The following is a 16599-nucleotide window of genomic DNA, read 5'->3' as shown; positions in this document are numbered from 1 at the left end:
TCTCAGACATTGTTGTTTTCTTTTCTAGAAGTTCAATGTTGTCCTCCTTTTATGTCTTCACATCTCTACTTAACATATTTAACCTTTCCTCTAGTGTCTTTTTTTTTTTAAGATTTTATTTATTTATTTGACAGAGAGAGATCACAAGTAGGCAGAGAGGCAGGCAGAGAGAGAGGAAGGGAAGCAGGCTCCCTGCTGAGCAGAGAGCCCGACGTGGGACTCGATCCCAGGACCCTGAGATCATGACCTGAGCCGAAGGCAGCGGCTTAACCCACTGAGCCACCCAGGTGACCCTCCTCTAGTGTCTTAAGCATACTGAATATAGTTATAGTTGTTTTTGTGTTCTTTTCTACTAATCCTACAAGATACTTTCTGGGTTGTTTCAGTTGGTTGATTTTTCCTTTTCTTTAAGGGTCATATTTTTTGTCTCTTTGCATGTGAATTAACTTTTATTGGATAGTGGACCGTTCGTGTTAGATATTGTAAATTTTACCTTTTGGAGCATGAGATGTGATTGTGTTCCTCTAAACATTCTTGACCTTTGTTCTGGGATGTGGTTAAGTGACTCAAAAACATTTTGATCACTTTAAGCATCAATTATGCTTTGTTAGGTGAGACTAGAGTAGCATTTAGTCTAGGGCTAACATTTCCCCTAAACTGAGACAAAATCTTTCTAAATATACCCAATGCTCTGAATACTGGATTTAACATAGTCAAAGGATAGGGCGCCTGGGTGGCTTGGTGGGTTAAAGCCTTTGCCTTCGGCTCAGGTCATGATCGGGATCGAGCCCCACATCGAGCCCCACATCGGGCTCTCTGCTCGGCGGGGAGCCTCCTTCCTCCTCTCTCTCTGCCTGCTTCTCTGCCTACTTGTGATCTCCGTCTGTCAAATAAATAAATAAATAAATAAACCTTTTTTAAAAAAAGAAAACATAGTCAAAGGAGCCTCATGGTTTAAACAATTTGTGTTATTTTATAAATCTGCGGTGGAGACTTTTTGAGCTCATGATATAACTTTGCTAAGGTTTTTCATTATAAGAATAATACTAGCTTTTAAACAAAAATCTACAAAATATAGAAAAGCAGGAAAAAAAAGTCCCTTGGACTTATATTCCCTAGAGATAAATTCTGTTGCATTCTGGGGTGCTTCGTTTGTTTTACTAGGGAGCATGAGCTTTCTCGTGGTAATGGAAGGATTCTCCCCTCCCAACGCTATAGAACTTTCTAAAACTTCAACAGGTTAGGGAGTACTTTGATTAAATCTAAAAGAGAATAACCCATGCTAACATGCTTTTCTTGTTCTCAGGTTGATTGATAACCTGGGAAGTGCTGCCAGCAGCCCACATCTGGTCCCAGCCCTCCAGGCAGCTCCCAGGGCCAGCAAGTTTTCTAACACCCTATCTTCAGATTAAATAAGCCAAGGAACTACCAGCCAGTAGACAGACTCTATGACCATGACCATTCTCTGACCCTCTTTTTTTAGGAAGCCTTGGGTCATGGCTGCACTTCCAGTCTCAGGGCAAGTTGTCCTGGGCCAATCTGTGGTGTCAGCAGTTTATCTCCAGATTTTTTTCACTTAGGGAACATTTGAGTGCTTGCCAATCGCTGAGTCTTATGCTTGTCCCGGTTTTTATAGAATGACCCTCTTCTCTGGAGGAAATCATAGGCAAGAGGAGGAGACAGCATACAACCCAAGGACTATAATGCTAAATACACTGATTTCCCTGTTCGAAGTTGCTGCAGGGCAAAGCGTGAGTCAGGACTCTACATCGCCCTCTGCTGGGAACATCGGGAAAGAATTTTAGTTTTGGTCCGTTGGTTGGTTTCTTTTTTTTTTTTTTTACAAAAATACTGAACATACTTTCTTGGTACAGAAGAACAGCCATTACATGATCCATTAAGTAGGAATATACATTAGCAGTCAAAGGGTTAGTGTTATATACAAATATAGCTTTTCTTTTTTGTAGTCTTGGCTATAGCCTTAGGGATGTAAAAAATAGCATTTTGCAGCAGCAAGTTAGGAAACCGAGAAGCACCCACCAGTGGTTTTGAGCACATTAACAAAAACACACAAGAATGGATCCAACCACTTTAGTGAAAAATATCTAGGACAGAACTGTAAATTCAGTTCAATACTAAGCAAACACTAGAGCTTGATATTACTTCCAAAATAACTCACTCAGGTAGTATTGCATACTATTCTAAGTGACAAAAAGGGGCTAAGTAAACTTATTTACAGATACAATGACCATAGAGTGCCTTTTAAATCTGCAATTTAGATTTCAGATTTTCTATGAAAAATTAACTGTACTGAACTTCTATAGATTGTACTTAACTAACTTGGCTATGAGAGTTTACAGCAAAGAGAAATATTGCCATCCAAATTATTAATTACAGTTTAACAATAATCTCAACATCAGTGGCCACTGTCATTACTATTATCTGACTTGTTTGGCCATCTTCTAGTCTCACTTTCGTCTTGATTCATAAATTCATCGTGGGAATAGGAGCTCAGGATGGGAATCAATGATTAGACTGCACATGTCAACTTAAAAGTCACACACTGGGAGGGGGGGTGCTTGGGTGGTGCAGATGATCGTATGACTCTTAATTTGACTCAGGTCATGATCTCAAGGTCCTGAGATCGAGATCCAACCCTTAGTTGGGCTCGTGCTCAACTGCAGTCTGCTTGTCCCTCTGCTTTTGTTCCTACTCCCCACTCCTTCTCTCTCTCGTAAATAAATCTTTAAAAAAAAAATCACACACAGGATTACATTGCAGCAGCTATTCCAAATGTCTGGGTTTTTTGTGTGTTTTATTGTTGTTGTTTAGTTTTTATTTCATAATCATAAACTTAACTCAGCAATCCAGCTGGACTTGGAGGGGAGCAAGGAAAACATGAAACCCATAGAACTGCAGTGAGAGCACAAGATTATCGGATATTTCAAGCAGATGGGGGTGAAGGGTGCACTCCTGAGCTACAGAAGGAATGGTCTGGTATTTAAGAGAAAACACAAGTCAAATGTATTAGATTTGTCTGCAGTCTGCAAAGGCAATCTTCTTGCTAGTCTTGCCATCCTGGACCCAAAGCTCACCGTGGCTTCCATGATGTTCCTGCTCTCTTCCACCTTGCCAAAGATCACGCACTTGCCTTCCAACCACTCAGTGTAAGCAGTGCAGAAGAAAAACTGGGAAGTGTTTGTGTTAGGGTCCAGCTTTCGCCCTGGACAAGATGCCAGGACCCACGTGCTTAGGAAGAAATTCTCATCATCAAATTTCTCCCCATAGATGCATTCGCTGCCGGTGCCATTATGGCCATGAAGTCACCTCCCCGGCCCACCAATCCCTGAACTGTCCCGTGAAAGCAGGAAACTTTATAACCACATCCTTTCTCCCCAGTGCTCAGAGCACAAAAGTTGTCTGCCGTCTTTGGAGCTTTGTCTGCCAACAGCTCCAAGGAGACAGGGCCCAAAGGCTCACCCTAACCAGCGATGTCAAAGAACACCATAGTGGGTTGGCCGAGGCTGGCTGGCGTGAGTGGCTCGGAGCAGCAATGGGGTCTCAAATGTCTGTTTTGAGTTAAAGCACTCACTAAACTATTCATACCTAACCTATCAATACAATTTTACTACCAACTTTATAAATCTGAAGTTTTAGAACTGTTATTTATAAAACCTGGTTTATAAACAGTACCTTTTGCAGAACAGGCAGGGAGACCGAACATTAACTATACCAACATGTAAATGAACTCTACTATACCAACATGTAAATGAACTCTACTATGCCCTTGTGGCCAGAAGACTGCACTTTTTTCTAAAAGTTTTCTAAAAACTCTACTATGCCCTTGTGGCCAGAAGACTGCACTTTTTTTCTAAAAGGAAGATTATTTTTTGGACTTCCAGTGCTTAATTTACAGAACTCCAAGCATTGCTGCTTTCAAAAGTTTGTAGAAAAATTCTTAATTAAACAAACTTAAAAATGAGTCATTCCGTTGAAACACTCCTCCAATATTAATAATTCACTCTTCAGTAAGAAATAGAATTCTTCTTCGCAAATGTCCCGGAATTACCTCACTCAATTACCACAAATAGGAAAAACCAAACTGTGAGTTAAATCGGCAAAATATTTTTGTAGCCCTACTGAATGCCTGTACCTGTAGCTCCTGTGTTGTCTCAATAGGCACCACACTTATCTAAGTAACAGCAGGTCACATCTGGCAGATACTCACACTATGCTTACATATTGTACTGAAAAAGCCTAAAGGTGATATGTGTGCTTACTGTTTGTTGGTAGACTCTCTGGGGCACATAAAAGTGGATCTAGTTAATGCCCTTTGAGAACAGCAGAGTTCTCTCTTAACTTTTTGTTTATAATGATACTTTTTTTTTAAGAATTGGGTTTTGTTTGTTTTTTTTTTAGATTTTATTTACTTATTTGACAGAGATCACAAGTAGGCAGAGAGGCAGGCAGAGAGAGGAAGAAGCAGGCTCCCTGCTGAGCAGAGAGCCAGATGCGGGGCTCGATCCCATGATCCTGGGATCATGAGCTGAGCCAAAGGCAGAAGCTTTAACCCACTCAGCCACCCAGGTGCCCCCCCCTTTTTTTAAAGATTTATTTATTTAAGAGCGAGTGCAAGCGAGGGAGTGATACAGGGAGTGGAAGAGAGAATTTGTAGCGGACACGGCTGGGCGCAGAGCCTGACGAAGGCTCAATCTCAGGACACTGAGATCAAGACCTGAGCCAAAACCAAGAGTCTGATACTCAACCCACGGGGTTCCCCCAGGCGTTCCTATAAGGATACTCTTTTTAAAAACTCTGTAACATTAATGATAAAGGAAGCCCATCAATTCCATTACATGTAGTTCGTCTGCGGATTACTGCATGGCAGATAATGGCAGGCTGAAAGGGAAAGTCCTGTCTGGTGATACAGGAAACAGTGGTTCAAAATACATGCAAGAACTGGGATCTTTTAAATGTTCCAAGCAACACACACGGGTCATTAGCATCAAAACTAAGGTTGTGTTTCCGCTGTTCAATCTGGGCACGACGGGATCTGCCGTAGGGGCGGAAGCTCACAGAGAAGAGGTTGTCCTCTTGTGCAGAGTCCCTGAGCAAAAATGTTCCTGCAGCTTTCCCTTCAAGAAGGGCTTTCACTTTGTAGCGGCCCATCACTCCCCAGCAACGAGGATTTCTTATAGTCGGAAGCAAATCAGACTTGAGGCAGTGTATGTAATCAGTAGGTGGATAGACTTCCCAAGCTCCCCGTCGGTTAACATGGGCACAGGTGCCTCCAGATACCTGACGTTGTTTCTGCCTACGGACCGCAAGACAGGTTGGTTGTGTCCTCTTCTGAGTCACAATTAGCTTGTGAAATGGCAAAATGGTCCCCACTTATTTCAGGCATTCCATGAGCTAATAATTTTGTTCCCAGTTAATATAAAGAATTACCCTGTGCAGCGGCTTCAGTGTATGTATTTGTGCATTGGGAGGAGTGTCAACCGCTTCCCCAATACTAGGCCACCTTCTCCCTCTACCTTTATCTACTTTATCCTCTGTAGAAGCCAACTACGGATCAAATGTGTCAAAAAATGTTGAGTGTGGTTTCACAGGGCCTACATGCTATGTAATCAAATGCCATTTTGGAGCTAAATCTGAGCCAGGAGGAAAAGGGCATTTTGCAAGGATTAATTCAGACAGGTGTATTTTTCTTTTATTAGAAAAGAAGGACTTTAACTACATGTTGTAAATTCTCATGGAAAAACACAAGCCCATAGTATCTGGTAACCTTTGTCCCAGAGACTGACTTCCTTTCAGGGGTCCAAACAAAGGGTCATATTGAAATACTGGTGTCTGGATGAGAAAGTAAATACTTGAATGACTGGGTAACACATCTTTCTGCAAGTCAGATGGTTTCCCATTATTTGATTTTGACAAAATTGAATAAGGACCTCCTGGAATTGTCAGTGATGAGGGATTAAAATAAGCTTTGGTGGCGATTACTGCATGATCTTTGGCAAATTATTTGAAAGGAGTTCCAAAAGAACTCTGAGCATTCTATTACTATAGCAGAACTCTTTCTATTTCCATCTACTGGTTTCATATGGGTCAGTTTTCTTGGCCACTACTAAAAGAAGTACGAATGGAATGATGCAGGACTCCTTGAGAAAAATCACCTACTGTTCTACTGAGATGCATTTGCAACAAAATTTCATTTATCAGAAAATGATATTATATGTTATTTTGATTAATCCTGCAATAAGAATACTTGTAACAACAAGTAAGAAAGTTTTTAGAAGATTATGATCTCAGGAAATGTTTTTAGAAGTTAAATTTCAGGAACACTTGGGTGGCTCAGTTGGTTAAGTGCCCAACTCTTGGTTTAGGTCATGAGGTTGTGGGATCAAGTCCTGCATCAGGCTCTGCACTCAGTTCAGTCTGCTTCAGATTCTCTCTTCCTCTCCCTCTCACTCCTGTTCTCTCTCTCTCTCTAAAATAAGTAAATAAAATCTTTAAAATTTTTTTAAATTAAATTTCAATGTAAATGCACATTTATGTCGTAGAGAAGTATGATAGAATGATCAATAAAGACTTTTTTTTTTCTCATCGTAAATCATTTGGAATTTATTTCCAACTCCAATATTTTATAGTTATTTTCTTGCCCAGGTAAGATTTTTTTTTAAGATTTTTATTTATTTATTTGACAGAGATCACAAGTAGGCAGAGAGGCAGGCAGAGAGAGAGATGGGGAAGTAGGCTCCTGGGGAGCAGAGAGCCCGATGTAGGGCTCCATCCCAGGACGCTGAGATCATGACCTGAGCTGAAGTCAGAGGCTTTAACCCATTGAGCCACCCAGGCGCCCCCCAGGGTTTTATTCCTGACTTTATTCCTGACTCATACCTCCCTTTTCTTTCGTTTAAATTCAATTAATTAACATATAGTTTATTATTTGTTTCAGTGGTAGAGGTCAGTGATTCATCAGTTGCATGTAACACCCAGTGCTCATTACATCATGTGCCCTCCTTAATGTCCATCACTCAGTTACCTAAGCTCCCCCACCTACCTCCCCTCCAGCAACCTTCAGTTTGTTCCCCATAGCTAAGAGTCTCTTACGGCTTATCTCCCTCTCTGATTTCATCTTGTTTTATTTTTCCCTCCCTTCCCCTATGCTCCTCTGCCTTGTTTCTTAAATTCTGCCTATGAATGAGATCATATGATAATTGTTTCTCTGATTGACCTATTTCACTTAGCATAATTCCCTCTAGTTTCAGTCACGTCATTGTCAATGGCAAGATTTCATTCTTTTCGATGGCCAAGAAATATTCCACTGTATATATACACCATGTTTTCTTTATCCATTCATATGTCAATGGACATCTGGGCTCTTTCCATAGTTTTGCTATTGTGGACACTGCTGCTATGAACATTGGGGTGCAGGTGCCCCTTCAGATCATTACATTTGTATCTTTGGGGTAAATACCCAGTAATGCAATTGCTGGGTCATAGGGTGCCTCTATTTTCAACTTTCTTTTTTTTTTTTTTAAGATTTTATTTATTTATTTGACAGACAGAGATCACAAGTAGGCAGAGAGGCAGGCAGAGAGAGAAGAGGAAGCAGGCTCCGGGCTGAGCAGAGAGCCTGATGCGGGGCTTGATCCCAGGACCCTGGGATCCTGACCTGAGCTGAAGGCAGAGGCTTTAACCCACTGAGCCACCCAGGCACCCCTATTTTCAACTTTCGATAAAGACTTGAAAGCATAAAATTACATCACTTGAGAATAAATTTCTGTGACATTAAAATGGACTAGAAACACAACCTCAAGGAGACAAAGGAGTAATGTAAACTTTCTTGTAGTTAACAAAGCGATTTTACTTTTTTTTTACATATATTAATGAATGTTGGTGGGTATCAGGTTGACATTCAAAGCTGATGTAACACTTTTATTTCAAAGTATCAATTTCCTTTGCAATTTGTGTGCTTTTACCTCATTTTCTTACAAGTGACCCTGGCTGGTACTTCTAGTATACTATGGAATAGAAGGAGTGAGAATGGACATCCTTGTCTTATCCCTGATCTTAGGGGACAGTCTTGTCCCCTAATAGTAAGACATTCAATATCTTACTATTTTTTTAAAAGATTTTATTTATTTATTTGACAGAGAGAAATCACAAGTAAGCAGAGAGGCAGGCAGAGAGAGAGGAGGAAGCAGGCTCCCTGCTGAGCAGAAAGCCCGATGTGGGGCTCGAACCCAGGACCTGGGATCATGACCTGAGCCAAAGGCAGCGGCTTAACCCACTGAGCCACCCAGGCGCCCCAATCTCTTACTATTAAATATGGTGTTAGCTGTGGGGTTTTCATAGATGCCTTTTATCAGATTGAGAAAGTACCACCCTTCTGTTTCTAGTCCGTTAAATGTTTTGCCTGGTGGTAGTTTAAAAGTTATTTCAGTGGGTAAGGGAGCAAAATGCTTGAAAGTTCAAGTTCAAGCTCCTCAGATGCTCTATACTTGCTGTAGTCCTGCCCATAGAAGAGGCCCAACAAATATCTGAGAAGCAAACTCTCTCCCATCCCCCGCTTTGCATTTTATTCTCCCCAGTTATTCTATGGTGTCTATGCCTCCCCCGCTCCACTCCCCAACACCGTGCTGTCTTATCTGGAGTTTCCTTTCCACTCTCTTCTATTCCCAGCTGACACGTATTCATGATCCCCAACACTGTCCAGGTGTCATCTCATTCAGGAAAGACACCATTCTTCAGACCCTGAGCTAAGTGGGCCTTTTTGTGTGTGTTCCCATGGTACCCTATGCTTCTACCATTATACACCATGTGAATTATTTATCTATATGTCCATCCCCCACTAAATGAGACAGGTGATATACACACACAGGTGTGTGGCCAAGAGTGTGGATTCAAGAGCCCTACGGCCCAGATTCAAAACCCTGCCTCTTACTAGCTTGGGTGACCTTGGCTGTGCCTCAGTTTCCTTATCTGCCACGGGTGATGATAATAACGCCTATTTGTTAGTGTGTGACAGCTGTGGGTCTAGTAAACAGTGTCTAGTAAACAGTAATTATTCCATGAGTTAGCTCTTAAGTCCCATAGGGCAAGGCGTTGGTTTTTTCCTTCTCTGCTTCTCATAGCCCTGGCCTAAAGGTGAGTGAGTCCTCAATAGATGTTCATCACGAGGGTGAACATGGTGGACAGTATCTGAAAGAAGGAAAAGCGAAACAGATTCAACATTGCACAGCAGGTAGAAATCAGAATTCAACTATGTAAGCCATTTCTAGTATTTCCTACCCTGCCTTCGGTCTCATCCTGGGACCAAGCTGGAGAAATTAAATACCTGTCGTTATGTACTCCCTCTCCCTTGGGTCCCATAACAGCCCGGGAGGTTTATGAACTGCTCAGAAAATAGGGAAAATACTTTGATCTCCAGAAAAACAATCTCCAGCTGATTGTTTTTCTGGTCCAAGTCTTCATCACCCCTTGAACATATTTAGTATAACAGAGCATCTTGTCCTGGCTTCCACCTCATGATGTTTATAATTTGCCTTAAAATATTAGAGGGGCACCTGGGTGGCTCAGTTGGTTAAGCAACTGCCTTTGGCTTAGCTCATGATCCTGGAGTCCCAGGATGGAGTCCTGCATCGGGCTCCCAGCTCCAAGGAGAGTCTGTTTCTCCCTCTGACCTTCTTCCCTCTCATGCTCTCTCTTTCTCTCTCTAAAATAAATAAATAAAATCTTTGAAAAAAAATTCGGGATTCCCCCAGGGAATCAAGGAAAGATTGATCCTCTAGATCCATCTCTAGATAGACCCTCTAGGTGGTTCTTCTTGTACTTAACAGAACCTTAGAAAGGCGTCCCTGAGTCCCTGTTTCATCAACTCACCTAGAGGGGATGTGCTATAAAACTTTGATAACCATTCCTCTAGTGTTGGACTTCCACATTTTTTTTCTTTAATTGGCATTTTTCAAGAAACAAATCCATTTTTTCAAAATAAAATACTTGGGCATACTAAAACTTCTGACAAAGACCGGATAACATTTGTAGGTGCTACTTATAGTTAACATCCAGGTGCGGCTTACATTCTAATCTGTGATTCCCATGCCAGGAGTGGTTTGTAAACATTCCGATCAGCAGGCGACTTCGACAAAGGAGTTCAGGGTCATTGATTAACACAAATTCCGCCAACGGCAGCTTTTTTTTTTTTTTTTTTTAAATAACATCCATTACACAAATTAATAGGCAACTCATTTCATGAGTGGAAACCTGCTTCCGATGATGCCTCTGTTGTTGATCAGGATTGGAACAGCATAACTAATTATAAAGGAGACTCTGTCTCTGGTTCCCTGCTGCCAACTCTGCGGGTGACAGAGTCCTGCCTCGGTGATACTGTTATCCCACCTTGAGTAAAACAGTAAAACATTCATGCAGTGGCCAGAACATCCAAAAGGCCAGAGAGATGTCAAAGAGCTTACATAGTCATAGGAGCTGTTTTGTGCCCGCCTGCTAATGAATGTTTAACAAAGGTTGCATGTGTGTGGCCGGTTTTAGTGTGCAACATTTTTCTTTATATTTTGGGAGTGAAGATGAGAAGCTGGCAACTCCTCATTGCTTTAGACTTCTCTGGCAGGTATGGTTACCGACAAAAAAGAATGCAGAGTTGGATGTGATAAGCTCATTTCAGTTTACAACACCTGCTGTCTCCCTGAGCACGCAGGGAGCAGAGCAAGGGCTCTCCCTACCTCTAGAACCACCAGTGTCTGGGACCTGCCCATTGCTAGAGAATCTCCTTTCTCTCTCAACTTTCCTGCTGTGGGCAGAGCATCCAAAAGGACAGAGAGCTAAGACCTCGAAGAATTTACTTAGTTTCCCATTCCACCAAGCCAAGGTTTTTTTTCTCTTCTCCCTACTCTCCCCAACCCTTCACTCCAGCACTATTTCTTTTTTTTTTTTAAGATTTTTTTTTTTTTAATTTATTTGACAGACAGAGACCACAAGTAGGCAGAGAGGCAGGCAGAGAGAGCGGGAAGCAGGCTTCCCACTGAGCAGAGAGCCCGACTCGGGGCTCGATCCCAGGACCCTGAGATCATGACCTGAGCCGAAGGCAGAGGCTTTAACCCACTGAGCCACCCAGGTGCCCCTCCAGCACTATTTCTTTTTGAAGCTTAAGCTTTATAAAGGAGGAAGAAGGGGAAAAAAGCCAGAAAGGGGGTTATCTCCGAGCAGCTTCTGTTCTCAAGCCTCTCCAGGGAGCCCAAAATGCTGGCTTATTTGCTTGGAAGGTGCTAGCCACTTTGGGTGTATGCTGTAGACTGCCCAGACAGGCTGTGCTGGATAGTCTCTGTTTGCCCCTCCAGATGAACCCTCCACCCTTCTCCACCCTCTCTGTGCCCTGGGAGGTTGGGTTGCACGGACCGCATCACCCATGCACCCTTGCCTTCTTACTTCCAGTTGGTTCACTCAATGGGAGGCACTAGCTGGCCTGAGAGGATGAGAGGAGTAAAGAAATTGGGCATTGAATTCCCTGCCGGACAGTGGTTATGTCCTTTTATCAAAGGGCACAGCTGCCATCCAGCAGATCTTTCTTCTTTTTTTTTTTTTTAAGATTTTATTTATTGAATACAGAGAGAGAGCACAAGTAGGCAGAGAGGCAGGCAGAGAGAGAGGGGGAAGCAGGCTTCCTGCTGAGCAGAGAGCCCGACGTGGGGCTCAATCCCAGGACCCTGAGATCATGACCTGAGCCAAAGGCAGAGGCTCAACCCACTGAGCCACCCAGGCACCCCCAGCAGATCTTTCTTATCACTACAATTCTGATAGGGGTTGAATTGTGTCCCCTCCAGCCCCTCCCACCAAAATAAGATATATTGGAGTCTTAACCCCCAGTACTTCAGAAAGTGACCTTATTTGGACATAGGATCTTTACAAAGGTTAAAGTTAAAGAGAGGGACACCGGAGGTGGCCGCCTTGAGCTCAGGTCATGATCCTGGGATCATGTAGGATCAAGTCCTACATCAGGCTCCTTGCTCAGCAGGGAGCCTGCTTCTCCCTCAGCTTGCTGCTCCCTCTGCTTGTGTTCTTGTTCTCTCTCTGACAAATAAATAAAATTTCTTTAAAAAATAAAGAGAAGTTAGAAGAATTAGAAGTTAAAAGAGATCATTAGAATGCGTCCTAATCCATTATGACAGATGTCCTTATGAAAAGAGGAAATTTGGACACAGACTGAGACACACATAGAAGGAAGAAAATATAAAGAGGCACAGAATCCTCTACAAGCCAAGGAAAAGAGGACAGATCCTTCCCTCACAGGCCCCAGAAGGAACCACCCCTGCTGACACCTGGATTTCTAGCCTATTGTCTCTTTATTGAGACAATAAATTGCTGTTGTTTAAACCACACAATTTGTGATACTTTGTTATGGCAACCCTAAGCAGACTAATACAAGGTATTATTGGGTTCTGGTTAACATCTCCACCCCTTGTCCTTTCAGGCCTAAGGGTGGTAAGGACTCCCACTATTGCTAGTCCTTGGACGCCTCACCATTCCTTCTTGGTTTCCCTTAATCCTACCCACACCTCAATCCCTTCATTCAATTATCTTCAATTTTTCTGTTGAATGTGCCATGTGTTTCTTGTAACTCCAGCCTAGGATATAATTGTTTTCCCAATATACTTCACAAAACTAGGTAAAATTCTGTTGGGGTTCTTCAATCGTGCAGACATCTACTGGGAATCTGAAAAGTAAAGCATCCAATATATTTTCATTTTGTTCTGCTGTCCATTTCATCTCACAAGACAAAAGGGAAGCCATAAAAGGGAAATGATATTTTTCAATTTAATTCAGATCAAAACTTAGGACAAAGTGTTAATAGTTTGTGGTAACCAAAGCAGGGAATGTTGGGTTTGATGAAACATGTGTCCTAAACTTTAGGTGATCAAATTTCAGAAACTTCCAAGAAGCATTAGGGGACAGTCCCAGGAAAGTCTTAATAAATTAGCTCACATGGGGCACCTGGGTGGCTCAGTGGGTTAAAGCCTCTGCCTTCTGCTCAGGTCGTGATCCTGGGTCCTGGGATGGAGCCCCGCATAGGGCTCTCTGCTCAGCGGGGAGCCTGCTTCCTCCTCTCTCTGCCTCCCTCTCAGCCTACTTGTGATCTCTGTCTGTCAAATAAATAAAATCTTTAAAAAAAAAGAATTGTAAAAATAAATAAATAAATTAGCTCACAGGGAATGGGATCTTTTCAGAAATTAAATTCTGACACTGCTCCTGAACAGTTTTCCAAATAATTCTACTTTTAAAAGAACTTGAGAAAAACAGTTGTGCAAGAGGGATATGCATGCTTCACCACTTGAAGAGGAAGAATGAAATCCAGAATGGGACAAGCCCTGTGAAATTGGGGATGAGAAGGTGGGGAGTGATTTTTAAAGTTATGTTTAAAGTAAGAAGCACAAAAAAGGCAGAGGCTTTATTTTTTTATTTTTTCAAGTTTTTATTTAAATCCCAGTTAGTTTGGGGCACCTGGGTGGCTCAGTGGTTTAAGCCTCTGCCTTCGGCTCAGGTCATGATCCCGGGGTCCTGGGATCGAGCCCCGCATCGGGCTCTCTGCTCAGCAGGGAGCCTGTTTCCCTTCCTCTCTCTCTGCCTGCCTCTCTGTCTGCTTGTGATCTCTCTCTCTGTCAAATAAATAAATAAAAATCTTAAAAAAAAAAATAAATCCCAGTTAGTTAAAATACAGTGTAATATCAGTTCCAGATGTAGATTTCTGTGGTTCATCATTTACATACAATACCCAGGGCTCATCACAAGTATACTTCTTATCACCCATCACCCACCTAACCAAACCCCCTGCCCACCTCCTCTTCAGTAACTTTGTTTGTTCTCTATAGTTAAGAGTCTGTCTCCTGGTTTGCCTTTCTTTTTTTTTTTTTTCCTCCTATGTTCATCTGGGGTTTTCTTTCTTTTTTTTAAATTTTATTTGTCAGAGACAGCACAAGCAAGGGGAGCAACAGGCAGAGGGAGAACCAGGCTCGCAGCTGAGCAAGGAACCTGATGCAGGACTGCATCCCAGGACCCAGGGATCATGACCTGAGCCCAAGGCAGATGCTTAACTGACTGAGCAGTTTCTTACTTAAAAAGGCATGGGCTTTAGAATGGGGGGGGGGGGGGGACAAACTAGCTCAGATGAACAACTATACAGATTTTAGAAAAAGTGTGGAGAACTGAACATGCTGAGAGAAAGGGGAAAAATACAAAAAAGGGAGAAATGGTCAATTGAGGGAACTCAATCCAGTGAACTTGACAAGGACTCTGGAAAAATTCTCGAATGAGTTATTAAATAATAAGCTCTTAGGGAAAGAAGCAGTGATCACTCAAAGCCAGAATAGGTATGAAGAATTCATGCCAAGTTAAACTTAATTCCTTCTTAATGAATCTGCAGTATCGCATTTGGGTTATTAGCACAGTTTCACGTTGTCTGGCTCAGTGTTTTCTCTCTCTCGTCCAGAACTTTCTCATAAACTGCACATCATTTATTCTTTGAACAGACAAATATTTAAGCACCTCCTAGTTGCTGGATACTACGCTAGGCACTGAGGATACCTCAAGGAAAATCCAAACAGGATTCCTACCCCCATAGAGTTTACTTTCTTGTGGAGAGTACTTTGCCAATTCTGGGACTTCTCATCAGCCACCACAGCTCTCCTGTCTTTTCTAAATCACAGGAGGTTTTCCTGAGCTAGCAGAACCCTCAGGCTCCAGGGCCTCACTGTCTGCCCCAACTCTCCCTTTGTTCTCAAGTAGAGTGGAGAGGAAACTGGGATGCAGTTTTCCTTGGCCAACAGGTGCTATCCTCTTTTGCAATATGTCCAGAAATGCTATCATTCAGGTTCCATGCAATAGATATTAATTACCTAAATTTCAAATTCGGCCAACCTGCATTTCTGGCATCACGTTCCACTGGATCCACTTCAGTCATTACCAGCCCCGCCCCCACCTTTAAGTTTCCAAATCTGTGCCTTTTTGCTCAACTGATTTTCTCATGCAGGAATGCCTAATGTCTCTTTCTCCACCTACGGAAACCCTACACATTTCCCAAGACCCAGTTCAAAAGCTGCCTCCTCCCCTGGCTGAATTCGATTACTAATTTTGCTCAATAAAATCCCACCCAAGCCCCCATGCTTCACTTGTGCAGTACTATTACACTTTCATCTTCCTTTCTCAGTCAGTTAATTACTTGTCTGTCTTCCCCATAGAGTCTAACTTCTTCTAGGGCAAGGGTCTTCAAAGCTTACCCGCTGTCCAGCTTTAGTACTTTACAGCAGGGGTTGGCAAACTAAGGCCTGAGCCAAGAATGATTGAAATAGTTGAAAAAGATTAACAGAAGAATAGTATTTTATGACATGTGAAAATTACATGAAATGCAAATTTCAGGGACCATAAACAAAGCTTTATTGGAACACAGCCCCTGTTTTCTATTTTCCATTTGATCTCCAGGGGCAGATTTGAAGAGCTGAGAGAGATCTTATGGCCCACAAGCCTTAATGTTTACTATATGGCCCTTTACAGAAAATCTTTGCTAACCTTGCCTTACAATATGGGTTTGCTGATGGAATCACTGGATCAGGACACCCAAAATTGGGGGTACATCCCCTCCAACTTTCAGTTTCTTAGTGGATGTAATATTTTGCTTTTAAGCTGTCATAAATATCAAATGAAATAATGCACTTAGAAAAGTATAAACACATGCTACAACTATATTTATCATGTACTAAAAAGATGATAAAGTGGTAGAATGAGAAAACACTGTTTTTATTCTTCCCCTTCCTTCCTTTAGAACCTTCATATAAACGTGAAATTTTAAGAGAAAATTCAGTTTTAATGTTTTCACGTTTAAACATTTTTTTTATTTATTTAAAGTTTTCACTTTTAGAATGAAGGTAAGTTCACAGCCTCCTTCTTTCCAGGCTCTTTTTGGTGCTGCTCCAACTTTTTTTTCTTTCTCACTTGTAATTTCGCCCGCCCGCCTGCCCGCCCGCCTGCCCGCCCTCATTTTCTTTCTATAGTATCTGAACTGAACCTCACAAGAGTTCAGGAAAGAAACTGGGACACGCCTGATTAAGTCCATTCTACAGACCAGGAAACTGAGGCGGACTCCAGTGGGTTGCGGAGCACCGACTCACCACCCAGAACCCTCAAAGCCACGCTCTTCTCCTTTCCTCAGGGGCAACCGCCCTGCAGAGAGAACGAACCTGACCCCGCCAGGCTTCCAAGTTGGTTCTCAGCACCTCTTTAGCATTCACACTCGGCGTTCTTTCCTCCTCCCAGCCCCCGATTCTATACAGCCCCCCCCTCTCCTGGCGAGCAGGTGGTAGGCTCCGCGCTCAACGCGCAGGCGCGCGCCGTCGTGGGGCGGGGGCGGGGGCGGGACCTGGGGGGCGGGGTGTGCGCGGGCTTGGTTTTGGGCCGCGGCGGGAGCGGGAGTCACCGCCACTCGAGTGCGCAGGCGCCTGGCGGTTACCGGTCTCGCCATGGAGCGGAAAGGTGAGCGGTGGATCGGCCTCCGCCACGAGGGGCAACGGCCGGCGGGGCGAGGCCCGAGTCAGC

At 42.9% G+C, this 16599-nt stretch overlaps 1 protein-coding gene and 2 pseudogenes across 1 annotated transcript in view; 1 reads left to right on the top strand and 2 right to left on the bottom strand.

The window, feature by feature from the left end:
* Positions 1 to 3027: 3027 nt before the first annotated feature.
* LOC125101751 (peptidyl-prolyl cis-trans isomerase A-like) lies at positions 3028 to 3508 on the bottom strand (annotated as a pseudogene).
* A 1253-nt stretch (positions 3509 to 4761) lies between these two features.
* Positions 4762 to 16525, bottom strand: LOC125101573 (suppressor of cytokine signaling 5-like; annotated as a pseudogene).
* The window catches only part of SRPK1 (SRSF protein kinase 1), an 82266-nt gene continuing 82068 nt past the window's right edge, over positions 16402 to 16599 (top strand). The window contains 1 exon segment of the mRNA XM_047733211.1: positions 16402 to 16599. Within this exon segment, the coding sequence (XP_047589167.1) occupies positions 16524 to 16599 (76 nt within the window). The 5' untranslated portion in view covers positions 16402 to 16523.

The sequence above is a fragment of the Lutra lutra genome, chromosome 6 (assembly GCF_902655055.1).
Source record: "Lutra lutra chromosome 6, mLutLut1.2, whole genome shotgun sequence".
Lineage (NCBI taxonomy): Eukaryota > Metazoa > Chordata > Mammalia > Carnivora > Mustelidae > Lutra > Lutra lutra.
Note: the sequence above shows the minus strand (reverse complement) of the source record. Positions and strands in the feature narration are given on the sequence as shown.